The 15089-nt window shown below is 44.3% G+C and overlaps 1 protein-coding gene across 1 annotated transcript in view; it reads right to left on the bottom strand.

Annotated features, from left to right (window-relative positions):
- The window catches only part of LOC104164434 (ICOS ligand-like), a gene marked incomplete at its 5' end in the record, with an annotated part of 57491 nt that overhangs the window by 8199 nt on the left and 34203 nt on the right, over positions 1-15089 (bottom strand). Inside the window, one exon of the mRNA XM_009703763.1 lies at positions 1871-2215. Within this exon, the coding sequence (XP_009702065.1) occupies positions 1871-2215 (345 nt within the window). The remainder of the gene's footprint in view (positions 1-1870; positions 2216-15089) is intronic.

Here is a 15089-nt window from a genome sequence, read left to right as displayed (position 1 = left end):
TTTGTCTTACAAACAGGATTTTTATGGGAGAATTTACTGACGATGGCATGTCAGAACTGGACAGCCCTTCTGTATTGCATTCACTCCAGAAGTGTTTACACATGACCCTAACGTGGTTACTTCTCTGTAATGATTAAACCTGGACATTAGCATCTGCCCTATACTTCAGAATTGCCTTTGGATGTGATCTACTTTAATTTTCCCAGAAGAGCTTATGTGGAGCCATTAATCGTGTACTTTTAGAATATTTATTACCTTATTTACCCCAAAGGACCCCCCAAATCTCTTGATCTGGTAGTTCATTCATACCAAGGTAATTTGCACAGGCCTTAACTCCCAAAACCAAATGGCTTCCATGTTAGTTTTTACTGATTTTTATGATGCCCATAACGGTGAGTAGCTTTCTGGACTAGTGACTGCTGGCACTCCGGTATTATTCTTTCTGCAGTCTAGGTCTGTCTTAGTGGTGGAGATCATTTCCCCTGTCTGGGACAGCTGTATTTTGCTAAACTTAGTAAGAGAGAACAAGCACCGTAAGTCTATGGGGCTTTCTCTACTCAGCACGTTTTACCGGTCTTGCAAATTCAAATGAGAGCACTGGATAATTACTTGGCCACTTAGCAGGGTAAGGAGTATTGCCTTACCAGAAGGGGAAGGTGCCTCCTCAATGCTAGATGGAGCTGGGAAAAAAGCATAATAATCAAAGTTACTTGTTTGAACCTAGAACAGAAAAAGGGTACTGATAGTTAATCTAAGAGTTAGTGGGGGTTTTTTCTGAGAAAGAATACATTTGTCAAAAAAATTGAAATTTTAAATATGATCACAGAATTAAATATGAGTACAAGACACCTTACTGTTCCCAAGAATTAGATGATTAAAACATTTTGATTCTGCATTTTCAAAAGACTTTTTTTTTTTCATTTTGAAAACTGCAAAACATTTCACTTTGAAATTTTTTGAAACTTTACATTTTGAAACCATTTATCTCTTGAGAATGATGTGCATTAAAACAAAGATACTAAAGGGTTCATATTACTTGAAAACAATTTTTTTTCTATTTTAAGCAGAATTAAATGTGTGTGTTGACCATAATGAAAGTTTCTGGCTGATTTATTCAAGCAAGACACCTTAAAAAAACTATGATTTGTTTTGATGTGTGTCTCCTTTTTTTTAATTTGCTTTTTCAGTTGGTCAGCTGGTCAAACCCGATGCCCAGTCATTCCGCTGGCCATGCTTGTAGGTAGCTCAAACATGTTAGCTCAGTTGTTTGGCATTATTCAAGCATGTGTTATGGCCTCACTCACTTTCCTAGGGAAGAAAAAATACTAATTCTTGTTGCATGTGTCCAGCATTGTCACCAAATCCAGCTCTTCCAGCTGCAAGGGAAAAGGTAATTAGCAACTGCCTGTCTTTCATCTGGAAGGGTATATGGCCTGGACTTTGGCTTCAAGTGCCAGAGATGAAACTAATCCTGTTTCACAGACCCAAGTGCAAACGATGAAATAAACTCTCCCGTTCCTCTGGGACAAGGTGGATCCAGGACAGTATGAATCCATAAATAACCAAATGCTTAAAACTTGGGGAGACCTCATTATCATTAATATCTCCTGCGAAGGCAGAGGGAAGAGGCAGACGGCTTGCTGTCAGGAGTCCTGCTTCTTCTGTGGATATGCTGTGCTGGAGCTTAACAAAGGTGCGTTTGGTTTTTTTCCTTCTCACTTATTCTTCCAACAAAAGCAAGGAACAGAGTGAAGCTGACTGAAGATTTGCTTTAAAAATTGGAAGTCATCCCAATCAATGGCCATGTATGGCTTGTCAACAAGAAATGCTGCCCTGAACTCCCTCCCTCTGACCTAAGAAAAACTCTTACCTGATACAATGAGTTTAATTTTAGATTTCTGTGTTTTGTTGGGATGGTCTCCAGTCTGTTTGTAGATGCAAGTATATACAGCTGTGTCCAGTAGTTGGACATTGGAGAGCTTTAAGGAAAAGTTGCCATGCTTCATCTGGTCCAAAAAAAGCCTAGTTCTGCCATGGTAACGTTTGTCTTGGGTCGCCAGCGAATCCTGCCCGTTGTGAAAGAAGTGCACTACGACAGAGTCTATCTGCCAGTAGAGCATTGAATTGGAAAGGATCTGCTCTCCAGGAGAGGTGGTGGTGCAAGGCAAAACAACAGTTTCTCCAACAAATGCATGGCACGTTGTGTCTGGTTGACCTGGAATAAAAACCAGACAACTTTCTCAGTGTGCAGCAGAGCTAGGGACACCAGGTTTCCTATAATTTGGCTTCATCACATCATTATTGCCTCTCTTTCTCCCCCTTCTTCTGCCCCCCCCCCCAAAAAAAAATTTAAAAAAAAAAATTTCTTCACTGTAAGAGTCGTTCAGTGTTGGAAGGGGCTCCCCAGGGAGGTGGTGGACTCACCGTCCCTGGAGGTGTTCAAAAAACGTTTAGATGTGGCACTTTGAGACATGGTTTAGCGGGCATGGTGGCATTGGGTATACGGTTGGACTTGATGATCTCTGAGGTCTCTTCCAACCGTAACGATTCTATGATTCTATGTCCTCTTGCTCCCAGCCAGGCAGGAGGCTGTACGTGCTATGCCAGGACTGAGGACTGTGTATGCTCAGTGCCCAGCCAGCTGTGCAGCAGGACAGATGTTGCTGTGTGCAAGTTGCCTTCACTTTGTCAGCATGGGTGCTGCTTCAACGTGTCTCCTTAGATGGTGATTTTTCTCCCAGCATATGGGGATCTTTGTCTTTGAGAACAAGTGTCTGATTTGATTTTAATTAATCGGTCAGTTCACAAGAGGAAAAGGGGATGCAGGGAAGTGAAGATGAGCAGACATGATTAAGCAAGCTTTGGTTTTCCAGGAAGTCTGGCTGAAAAAAGAAGAAGCGTGAAAAGGGTGTTATGTGAGCAAGAGAAAGGTCCTGGATGAGTTTCGTCTCCTCCAACTCCCATTGCTTGCCTATCAGATTGTGACTCCCAATTTGTAAATAATGTCCTAGAGGTCCCTGCCTCCCTTCCCCTGTGACATCTTGCAGAGGGTCTGACAGACAAGGTTTTTTTTTTATGCAGCTATGACGCTAATACCTGTCCTGTGGCCTCTCATACTCTTTGGTATGGTTATTCTCCCGGTACCCTAGAAAGAAGGTCTGTCCTTCCCACATTCGGTAAATCACTTTTCCAAGGCCTCCGGAAGACAGATACTTTGTACTGGTGGCCTGGACATCGGGCAGAGATGTTACCAACCTTACCAACCAATTCCAGCACATGCAAGAACCGGGGTGAGGGGGGTCTGCGGGGGAACAAACCGGCGGACAGGCAAGGCAGGCAGCCAGATGCATCTTGCTTATACACACCGCTCATTTAATAACTTTGATACTAATGATTTTTATAAATTCTTCTGAGTTAGTTGAAAGTGTACTAGAACTTGCACAAAGGGGGGAGCCTGCCGCTATCACGTTGGACAACTCTTACTAGATTGTGGTGGTGTATTTTCTAGGGGAAGACTGGGTTACAGAAGGGTTCTGTGTATTTATAAAGCATAGACAACTAGGTATTTTCAGCACAGAATGTGGGCTTAAATTAATGCTTTGGCCAAACCTGCTTCATAAAATTGTTTTATAAATTAAAATGCAGATGAATTAATTTGGATGGAAAACTCATCCCAGCAGGGAGCAGAATAAAAGCAGCATGAGTCTGTCATTGTGCCAAGAACAAAAGCTAAAATTCACTGTGAAACAACTCAATCTGTTTTCATGGCCAAAGTTCTATGAGGCATAAGGGGTAAGTAATCAGACTAAATATAGAAATAAATGTCCTTGGTCACAGCGTGGTCATTCCTGTGTTCTAGGTCTCCACCAGCTCTGTGCATATGTTGGGCTGAAGACCAAAGAGAGCCTCGGTTCCCCCCTGAAGTCACTGACATCAGCCAGAGCTCAGCTTATTACATGCTCAGGCCTCTGTTTCTGTATTAATCAGTGTCTGTTTTCAGACTTGTTTGGTAACACCTTGTACCCATCCAGGCAGACATAAGAGCAGAAGGAAAAGTATAATTCAGAAAGCTACATCTCAGAGGCAAGTAAGTGGCTTCGATTGTAACTGTATCACCAAACAGCTGCTTTCCTTAGATCTTCAGATATTTTCAGCTGAAAGTCCCAGTCCACTTTTGCCCAACAATGTAAACTTGTAGCTGAAAAAACCCACATACCCCCCAGCGCTGTTTCTGGTTGTCAATGGGAGGAGACTCCCCTTGCTGCCTGGAAAGCTCCACCATTTTCAGACCGCTTCGGTCGCTTCTCAAGGGGAACCTGAACTACAACAGTATCCGAACAAGGTTCTTATTTTATTTATAACAAAGCTCAGCCTCCACCGTACTGTACCCTTAGTACCGCAGCACGTACGACCCTAGGCTCCCCAAGGAGACCGCCTTAGCCCCGTAATTAGTGACGTACCCAGGCAGGGCCCTTAGCTGTACCGACTGCCGGCTGAGGAAGGGCAGGGAGCAGCCCTGGACCCATCTCTGAGCTGTTTGAGCCCCGACTAAGGCTGGGCTTAGCAGAGCCTCTCTGAGGCAAGGCCGTGTCTGAAAGCCAGCTGTGGTTATGGCTGGCCGTGGTGAGCTGACCTCAGCGGGGAGATGAGCATCCCTGAGGCTGCTGCAGGTGTTTGGTAAGCCCTGGAAGAAGTGAGCCTCCAGAAGAGCTTTTTGGTGGAAAGAGAGCTGTCCGCAGGATGCCGTTAGGAGAGGGAGTGCGTGCAACGTATGGTGTTGCACGTGGATGGAGAAAAGATAATCCTGAAGACCACAAAACTTGTAGCTCTATTCAGAAAAATGGACAATAAGCATTTTCTTAAGGAGCAAAAGAGGGAGAGTGAGTGTTGGTCCTGTCTTCTGATTGCAGTCACTTCTAATTTGATACTGGTTTTAGAAGTGCACCTATTTGCTTTTTGGCTCTTTATTCTTTTTCTGAAGCTGGAGGACAGCAATGCCTAGCACAACTGCTCCTTTCCTGCATGATATGGTGTACAAACTTCGTACGCTCGTGGTGACTCTATTACAAACAGCTGGGGGATTCAATCCACCCCGCCCCAAACTGCTTTCACCTGGTAAAACCAGGGCAGCGGGAGGCAAAAAAAAGGAGGCACTGCTGAAATTGCCTGGGCCAAGAACAGGTGAGTGCAATCTGGCTGTAACGAGTTATTTAACAGAGCCTACAGCTGCACCAAGTCTTGTAGATGGGAGGAACAGACTTCTGGGTAGAAGTTAAAGAGGTGCCCTTAAAGAGGCTAGCTTTGAGAAGAAGAGTAAGGTCATGCTGGGGACTGGTGATGCCACGTTAGTTTCTCGCTGAGGCTGTGGATGTGCGGGGAGCTTCCAGGGCAGGAGGATGGAGCAGTGAAGCCGCGGGGATGGTGGCAGCCGGTGCTGGGATGTGCAAAGCAGGGCAAGCAGTGCTCGTCTGATCTACCCGGTAAGCTTTGTATGGGGAAGGGGCAGTTCTCTACCTTGGACAAAAATGAGTGTTGGCAGACTTGTGGTTGTAAGGCTCAAATGTGAAGTGAGTTTATTTTGTGGAATTTTTGGGGTTTTAATTGTGTGTTTTAAATATTGCCCAAATGATAAGACTCTCAAGGTGAAGTTGTGTGTGCTAATTTAACCAACCTGTAAGATTCGTATAATGAGAAAACACTGCTGCTTCGGTATCTGAAGTGTGGTGCAGGGAAGCTCATAAAGGCTGGCCTTTTTTGTTTGTTTGTTTCTCCCTCTTTTCCTTCCCTGAAGATGATCTAGGGTAATCATCTTTGTTTAGTAATTACATATTGTGTTTACTGGAGACATCTGGGATGCTAGTAAGCAATCTAGACTTTATGCCTTGTGGAAAGCTCTTGAGTGTGTCTCTCAAGTCTACTCTGGTGGTATTAGCACAGTTCTGACATAGACAAAGTAGCTTAAAGGGGAAGCAATGGGTTAAGTGGAAAAATATTCCAATGTTGGAAGCAAGGCAAGAGGGGATTTTTTGTGTTTCTGGGTACTTGTGAGCTCAAACTGAAATGCATTACCCTGGTGAAGTAGTGTTGTGTGGTTACTTACAGGTTCATATCTCCACTACATGTAAAAGTATTTTGGGGAGGATAGGGGGCTGTTTGCAATCCCAGTTGCTTGCTGAGCAACACTGAACTTGAATTCCCTTATTTTAGGGAGGGGGAGGAAAAAAAAGTAGGTGACGGGCCACCTAAATGGCTCTGCACACTTGCAGGCACACTCTGCTACTGAAAGAGCACATCTTGCTTGGCTATAGACTTTTCACGCTGCTCTGTGGAGACACATGAAAGTTTTCCTTAAAAATGTCAGTTGTGTGTCCAGAAGAGAGAGGGAGACTATTTCCAGAGGAAGTGTAACCTCCCGGACCACCGCAGCGCCTGGTAAATGGGAGGCACTTCTGGGCAAACAGAGGAGCACAGAAGTTTTAATATTGCTGAGTTTAAGCCTCTGATAAGGAGATTACAGAGAGTTGTCCCTGCAACTTGTAGAAAACTCCCTCACTGGCACATATTAATGTATCTCTTTTATAGACAAGATAATACCTAATCTATATAACATCAGAAACCCAACTCTGCTAGAATTTGGTGGAGCATGGGCAAAGATGTAGGGAGAGAGACTGCTGCTGGGCTCCAGTCCTTTCGCTTACCTCGTTATGCCTTTAGCCAGCCCAGCAACTTAATGAGTTCAATTACAATCCCCAACTGCCTTGCATCTGTCTCTGTAAAGGATGAGATTCCAAGTCATCCTTAACATTATGGAAATGGTAGGGTATTTTTAAGAATGTGGGCAGGGTAAACTTTATAGGTAAAGGTTTGTGGTCCTGAAACACCTTAACCTTGAAACCACTTCTTTCAGATACAGAGGTTTATCTGAAGGTTGTTACCTGTACTTGCAAACCTTGCATGCTTTGCATATATTTCATTACAGTGCATTTGTTTTGTTTTCATGCATTTGTTTTGTTTTCCTCCAAGCTTCTCAGTTTGTGGCTTGTATATTCACATTTAAATACCCCTAGATGTGTATTATAGTTTATTTACCTCTGGGTAGAGATGCAAACAGTAAGCAGGCAACCATCCAGCCACCGGTCTCCCTAGTAAAGTGAGAGAGAAATGCCAAATGCTTTGTTAGAATGTAGAGCAGAGATCAAAGACCTCTTCTCTGCCGTAATTTATACCCTGTTTCACAACTCCCTCATCTGTGAAGAGAATTTGGATAGGAAGCTGGATGGGTTAGGAACCCTGCCTTGTTTTGTTGTCTAGTCTTTGTGTGGGTTGTATCTCCTGCCTGTAGATCTGAGGTTTCTCAATGGTCATAGTGGGATGGGGGTTCAGTTGCAAACACCAAACCAATGCTCTCACTTGTGTTCTCACCTGGACAAAGTTAACTGCATACATGTAGTCATAGCTTGCTCTTGAGGTTGTTTTCTATTGGTAATTAAATGAAATTCCCTGTCCCCAAACTTCAGCTGCTTTGCAGCACAAGAAAAGCATAGCTTACCATTTCATTTTTGTGCCTTCCCAGCCCTTGGGAATCCTTCCCTGTCGCAGCCTTCGTCAGGCACTCCAGCTGCTACTTCTGTCTCTGCAAAAGAGTGAAAGACTCTTAATTTTTGTTGCCATAAGCATTTCCCCAGAAGGGGGAAGGTTATTTACTAGTACTTTGTTTGCTGTGGTTCAGTCTGTTTTCTTTCCCTCTGTGTATATAATAAAGACAGTGTATACAACAGTGTGTATTTACACTCTGAATGCAGTCTTAACAATACACAGTGTATTTATTTTCACGTGTGGGATGGATGTGAGTCACAAGCAGTGCAGTGATTAGCCCTGAGATGTCAGCCCAGCGAAGGGATTCTGGTTCTATAGCCAGCTGAGATCAAAGGTGGTGAAACCTAAGGGGTATTGCATTTATCAAGAGGTGCAGGCACCATCCCTCAGATTACCGAATACCCCCAAAGCTGCATATCTACCAACAAAATACAGACACAGCGAATAAGCCTATAAGGAAAATACCGCTTAAAGAGCTGATTCTTTGGGGAGGCTGTTAAATCAGGTACTTTCTCAAAGACAAAAAAAAAATCCAGCAGGGGTGTGGGGGAAGAATGTGGGTTTTGGGCTTCCTCTCCCTGTCCTCGTAGTGTCCCGTAGCTTAAGGAATACAAATATCTGAGTGGTTATTCCTCCCTGGTGTGCTCCAGAGATAAAGCTGCTGGTGGAAGTAGTGGTTTAGCCAAGGTCCTCTTCCTGCCGAGGCAGCTCCGTCTGGGGAAGGGGCTGGTGCTGTTCTCCTGCCCACTGCTCCTGCCGCAGTGGCGCTTCCCGGTGTGGACAAGACCCGAGCACTGGATTTCTGCATTTCTCCCTCTCCCCTCACGGCCAAGCCCTGGTTATGCTTTATTTACCATCCCCTTCCTGACGCACAGCTCAAGCCATCTGCCATCTTTGACTTTGACATTAAAGCCAACATGTGCTGCATGTTTTTGATGAACTGACCCTGTGGTTGCCTCCCTCCCGGTTGTAATGGTGGTTGTTTCAAGCAAGGGTATAAATTTCTGCAAAGTGAGCTTATTCCATATGTGTTTCCTGCCTGCCTTTTGTAAATGAACCTGAGGCACTGATGGCCACTCTTACCTGCCTGACTAGTTGTCCATGCTGCCCCGTGGAGTTTATCCTCCCTCTCAGCTTTTTACAGATGTTCCACTCCACGTAAGGCTGCTCTGCAAAAATACCGGGAGCAAACGAATCCTGTACTCTGGCCTGGCACTGGGATGAGGATGAGGTGGATGTGGAGGGGCCGGGGCTCCGCACCATCTCGTCGTTTGGCAGCAGGAAGGTCTCTTGCCAAGGTGCTGGTGCTCTGCCCCTGCCCTCTCATGGTGCTGTGGCCATGCCTGCTCGCTCTGTACGAAAAGGGGGTCCTTATGATATCCCGCTATGCAGAAAGAACTAAAAATTTGGTAGGTGTGGCTGGCTAACGGGTCTGTCTAAAGGTGCAATAGCAGCAGACAGGCATGACCCAAAAGTCAGAGCTCCTAAAGTGATGTCATTCTTCAGAAGTCAGTCATTTTTCTAACAGTTTTGGTTCTGACTCAAGAACCACGTGAAGTTGGTTATTCCAGCCCAGCCAGCTTGTTCGCGTCTCCGGCTTTGGCTGGCTTAGTCCCACGGAGTCCCTCTGGGGTTTCTGGTTCTCACAAACGCCTGTACGAAAGTCTTGGACTGGGAGGGAAGCGGGATCAGAGCTGAAATACCAAATTGCATCCAAATTGCATGTGAATGTTGAGCTCTCTTTTGTTACTTCCCTACAGAAGTTGAAACTTGTGCCTAAAGAAGGAGCAAAGCCGGTCTTGTTTTAGGAAGCGGTATCTAACCGCAGGACTGCTTCAGGCTGGTCGAGGTGGAGCACCTGACCCTTAATTTAGCTTAATCCAGTGCTGTTTGGTTGAAATAACATTTCTTTCTGGATTGAGATGACTCTGCTTGGAACAAAAATGTTTACACTGAGCCTACAGAAGGATTGGTTTTGGTACATGAAAGGGAAGATCTGTCCCCGTCTGTGCAGTTCAGCTGCTGTAAAATGTTTCGATTGCCCTGTGGATCAGCATTAAAAATAACTGGTTTCTATTTGATATTAAACATATTTTTTCCTCTTATTTTTAAGTACTGGTTTAAATGTCGATTTCCTAAACTTCCATTTCAATGTTTTTCTCTAATTTTTTTCAAATTTTAAAGTTGATCCATTTAATGTTTGTTTTAATCTGACAAAGGAATCATCTGGGATTTATTTTTCAGAGGTTAAAACAGTTAACTGAGTAAGGTTTTGCAATGAAGAATTACTTCCTGAACAATTAAAATACTAATTAATAACTTTTTAACACACTAACCTACCTGAAATAACCAAGGCATACAAGGTAATTAAAGCGTATGATTAAATTGCAAAACTCTGAACTTCTTGGCAGCGTCTCTGTCATCCAACTTCTGCATCATGTGTGCGAGGCCATTTACTGAATGTTAGCTCAGCCTGCGATAAAATTAATCAAGTAGGGACGTAACCAAATGTTCCCAGTGTCTGTAGAATAGCAGGACTTTGTGTCCCAAAGTAAATTGATTCAAGTTGTCCCTTTGCAATGCAGGAGGAGTTGGGGGTGAGAAAGGGTCTAAATGCTACTGTTGAGGGCTCTATACTATTGGAGCACTAAAACTGTCCTGTTAAAACAGGTTAAGAAAATGGTATTTTCCCATAAGTGCTCTGTTAACCCTGGAAGTAGAGTTGCTGCGGTATATTAGGGGCATTCCCCTGTGAACAGCTCTGCTGGTCAGGACAGCCGGGGTGGTAGGAGGGGGAAAATGCCATGGGTAGAGATGCTGTGCCTGAGCCAGGGGCCCATGTTGTGTGCAGATGTTGTGGGTTTTTTGTTTGGGTTTTTTTTTTGGGAGGGGGGCTTTTTTTCTATTGCCATAAACCTTGCTCTGAATTCTGTAGGCAGCTGTTTGATCATCAGGGAAGGCGCAGCTGGAGCATGACCCACCTGTGATCATACAGTGGGCAGCAGTTCTGGTGGCTGAGCAGCCAGGTTATGGTACCAGAAAACCCAGCTGGTTTCAGTGACCAGTCTAGCAGTGGCTTGAGGCTGTGGTGCACCTGTATACTTTCCCTGCAAAGAATGATCAGTTTGGGATCTGGACCAGAAAGGACCTGGGAAGCAAAAATCTAGAGAAGGATCATGAGAAGCTGTTATGGGATGATGGGCTGAAGCAGGGTGCTGGGCAGGGAGGGAGATGCTGAGCTGGAGCCCTTTTGATGCCGAGGAGGTACCTCTGTGTGGTGACCACCAAGTGTGACACTGATTTAAAAGTCATTGTGAACTAAGCGGACAATTTGGATGTTATATTGAAGGGATTGATTTGCCCCACTTCATTTGCCAACCTCCAGTACCGGCTGAGTAACCCAGGTAATGCAGCTGGGCACTGAATGAATGGGGTCACAAGTTGGAACAGGCGCCAGCTGGAGAAGACACCAGTGAATCTGAAAGAATTAGCCAAAATCACCTAGCAGATGAATGAAAGCCAATGCCAAGAAAGAAACTGCTTGTTACCCACCTGGCAAAGCTTTGTAGCTTAGTCACTGATAATTTCTTCAAGTGTTGATATTTTTTGGTTTTTTTTTTTCTCCCCCCTTGTATGCCTTTGGCTTTTGAGAACAGATTTACGTGAACTGACTGTTGTTACTGATGCTTATAGGAGAACCTTTCTCCCTGGCTTTGTGAAATCCTGAGAGCGCTCTGAGTAGATAAATGATGCCTTACTATTCCTTATCCACATCAAGGCAATTTTCTGTCACTTCTTTAAATGCTCTCCGCTCGTGTAACCATGCAGTCAGTCCCTTTGCCTTTAGGTAAGAGCTAATAGCTAGTAGAAAGCTAATGAGTGAGCTTGCAAGCAGAAATTACAGTCTGGCTTCTTGGAGAAAGTTCTTATGATGCAATAGTCTGTACCGAAACTGGGTGATGACTTCTGATCTAATCTGAAAGCAACCTGTAAACAAAGTGAGGCATCATTTAGAGACCTGTCCTATAATTAGTTCAAGGAAAGGCATTTAAGAGATCGCGGTGAGGGACATGCTGCCATTTATCCAAAATGGCAGTGGCTTTCTCTTTTAGGGTTTTAGATTTTGAAATAAATTACCCTAATTTGAAAGCAGTTTTCTGGGGGTTTGTGAGCAGTGGCAGGTCGTGTTTCCGTCGCTAACTGCTGTGTGGTTTGCCCTCTTGGCTTGAGGCAGTGTTCCTACTGGGGATGGGTTGGAGCTTCAGGCTGCAAAATGTGCTGTGGAGGCAACCGAGTCTTGGACTGGGATCCTTATCTTCAGGGGCACCGTAGCCAACATCACGCACTTGCGAGGGTGGCTGGTCTGGTTTTCGTGTGTGTTTGTTTTAGCAAAGTTTATAGCTGTTTCAAACTCCCCGAACTTGTCCTTATCTGCTGTGTCGTGTACTCTGTCCGTGCTCCATCTCTTCCCTCCCTGTGCTCCAGCCACGCATCTATGCTGTGCAGGTGGTGGGTGGAGTGCTGGCTTTGGGCTTGCTTATGTTTCCCCATGCTACTGGAATTTCCCATTGCCTATTTAAGGCTTTTTGTGGGCCACGGTCATGCTCTGGGGACTGAAGGATTACTGTCAAATGCATATCTAATCTGAAAAGTTACTCTTTCTCAGGGATAAAGAATGAATGAGCGATGGCGCACGAGTTGCTCCCAGTGGAAAGCTGTACCCCGTACAGAGTACTGCAGCAGGAACTCGCACACCTTCGCCTGGCTTTCAATAAATAGTTTTAGTAAGGAGGAATTTATCCATGTGTATAGAAATAAAACGTGTGGGGGGAAAACAAATTACAGTTTATAACTGATCAGAGTTTCCAGGATTCAAACACAAATGTCTTCCCAAAGATTTGGAAGGAAAACAGCAAAACTCTGGATGTTATCTGGCCAAAAAGGGCATGAGTATGAGCTACACAGTCGATAAACTGGAATGCTTGGGAAATTAGACTTTATTCTTGATTTCAGAATAACCTTTCTAAATACCTCTCAGACTAAACTGAAGTTGTTTGTGGCTTTGCAAAATGGGAAGGGTTTGGGTGGCTCAGGGGACTGATGCTAAATGTGGCGTGTTTCATTTCAAGTTTCGGAAGGAAGGAAGCATGCTCTTGGTATGCAAGTGAGCAGAATTCAACATTGATCAAATGATGTTACAGTCTTGTGGGTATTTAGTGGTTTCACGTTATGTTTGGTCTGACTGAATTCTCGGGCAGTCGAGATCCATGCCATCCATGTTTCTAGCTGTCATTTCTGAGGAATTTCATGTCTGTTATCTGCTTGATTCCCTTGGGTGAAGGTCAATCTAAGGGATGTCTGTACACAGATCCCAGAGGGACATCGTGTCGCTGCTGCCCGTGGGGTCTGTGTTAGGCAGCTTTGTGTGGCAGCTGTTGGTAACTTTCAGTAGTGGGCTCTCATCCCATTCTCTTAAAACGTGCTTTATCCTCTATGTAATGTGACTTTTGTGCTAGATTTAGCAGTTGGGTTTTCAAGAGAATGCCACTGCTGTATAAAATGGCAGGGCAGTGCCTTTCGTTTCTGTTGGAAAGACTCTTGACTTAGGAGCAATTTCTGCCCTCTAAATCCCTAGCAAGGGTTCCCAGCCCCGCTTATCCCTGTCTTGCACATCGTAGGTCCTCCTGGGTTTCTGAGTGCTGTGGATTTGACGCTGTCTGGTGGAAGTTGAGGAAGCACAACTTAAGCAGTATATGGTGTATCCCACCCTTTGCCTGGCCTTGTACTTACTGGGTGAGACTTATTCCTTGTGACTGGCGGTGTGCGGTGGTCTCATGTCCTTTTAATGAAACTTCTGAAGAGAAACCAAAAAGTCATTGTTCCTTTTTGTAATGTCTTTCTGACAGCTCCCTCAAAAGTTCCTCTTTTTCTCAATTCCTTTTTGCTCTTCTGAGAGTTTCCACTGCTCTTTATCTGCCAGTTCCAGCAAAATGTGTTTTCTCCTCTGATGAATCAAGAGCTGCTCTTTCAAGAGATTGCAGTGATGTGAAAAAGGCATAGGTGTGTGGGGTGTTTTGTTTTTCCTTTTAGAAAACTGTAGCCTTAAAGAAGTAGCTCACAAGTGACAATGCAGAAAGAGACAAGGCTTCCTTCAGCTGAATCAATATTGTGTATTTTTTTCTGAATTTGGAGGCAGTTCCTTTCTAAATATCTGCTTCTACTACTCTCTCCATGATGTTTTGTTTTACTGTTGTTTAATCTCTGAAGACAGAGTAAAATGTTAACATGGAAATAAGGGCTTGAATTTTTTGTTCGTCATTGTAGGTTTTTTGCCTCTGGCATCTGCTCAAACTGACCCTTAAATCGGTGACAATAGCTGATTCTGGAGTGCTCTATTCAACCGAACAGCTAAACTGATGCTTAGATTCACTTATGTGAGGAGTCCTGGAGGCATCATTAACTGATGTCAGTAAAAATGTTTGTTGGATTAATACAACACTGACCGGTACTAATATTTCTAAAGTTGGATGGCCTGAAGGTAGTTGTGAAAATGAGACCTGATTTTGAAGAGAAAGATGGTTCGGTTTGGGTTCCTAGTACCGCTTTGGAGTAGAGAGCTCAACTTCTGTGAAAATAGCTCTCAATAGGTGCCTACTTATTGCCATAACCTCTAAAAAGCTTAGTTAGCTCTCCTCCTGCCTGCGAGTGGGTGTGAGGTTCTTGTTGTCCATAAGCTGAGGAGAAACTTTTGTAGGCTATATTAGGGTACGAGAGAAGATGGGTGAAATTTATCTCGCTGCCCTTCCTCTGGCCCTCTCAAGGACCTAAACTTTTTCTTTATTTTTCTTTAGCCAGTATGTCAAGTGATAGGAATCCTTGTACATAGATCCTCATAAAGCAGGTACAGGCAAGAAGAACTAAAATGGATTGAAATACGTGGGAAGTTCTTGCATATTAAGGGTGTGGTTGATGGGTATTTCTCCTTGCTCTTCTGTGTCTGTCTCGTGGCCTTTTACTCCCACTGAAGTTACAATTTGCCTTAAGGGGTTTTGTGCCATCTGAAGTGGAGGTTCCCTATGTGAAATAATTCTTTCTCATTGAAGGAGTGGATCGTCTAATGCTTTTGTTAATCTGTTACTTGTAGGAACACCCCTCTGCTGAAATGTCTCCACCTAGATTAAATTTCTGCAAAGAGTTTGCAGCTCCATCATTTAATGGGCTAAGCTCCTCAACATGCATCTACATTGGAAATGTCATGATTATTTGAACTCTTCCTTTGTTCCTAAGCTGCTGCAGCAGGACAAGGACTCCCCAGTACATGCACAGCTACACATGTGCAGAGCTGGTTCAGGCTTCTTGGAAAAGCAGGCTGAAAAGGGTATTGCTGTTAGGAATCATGGAAAGGACGGAGCAGGGCAAATGGTTGGCAAAGAGATGGGTGACACGGGGTGCTGCATCCTGCTACGGAGGGATAGGCATCGCGGGAGCGGCGG

This window comes from Cariama cristata, unplaced genomic scaffold, assembly GCF_000690535.1.
Source record: "Cariama cristata isolate BGI_N322 unplaced genomic scaffold, ASM69053v1 scaffold2237, whole genome shotgun sequence".
Classification (NCBI taxonomy): domain Eukaryota; kingdom Metazoa; phylum Chordata; class Aves; order Cariamiformes; family Cariamidae; genus Cariama; species Cariama cristata.
The sequence above is the reverse complement of the archived record's forward strand: the minus strand, read 5'-3'. Positions and strand labels throughout refer to the sequence as shown.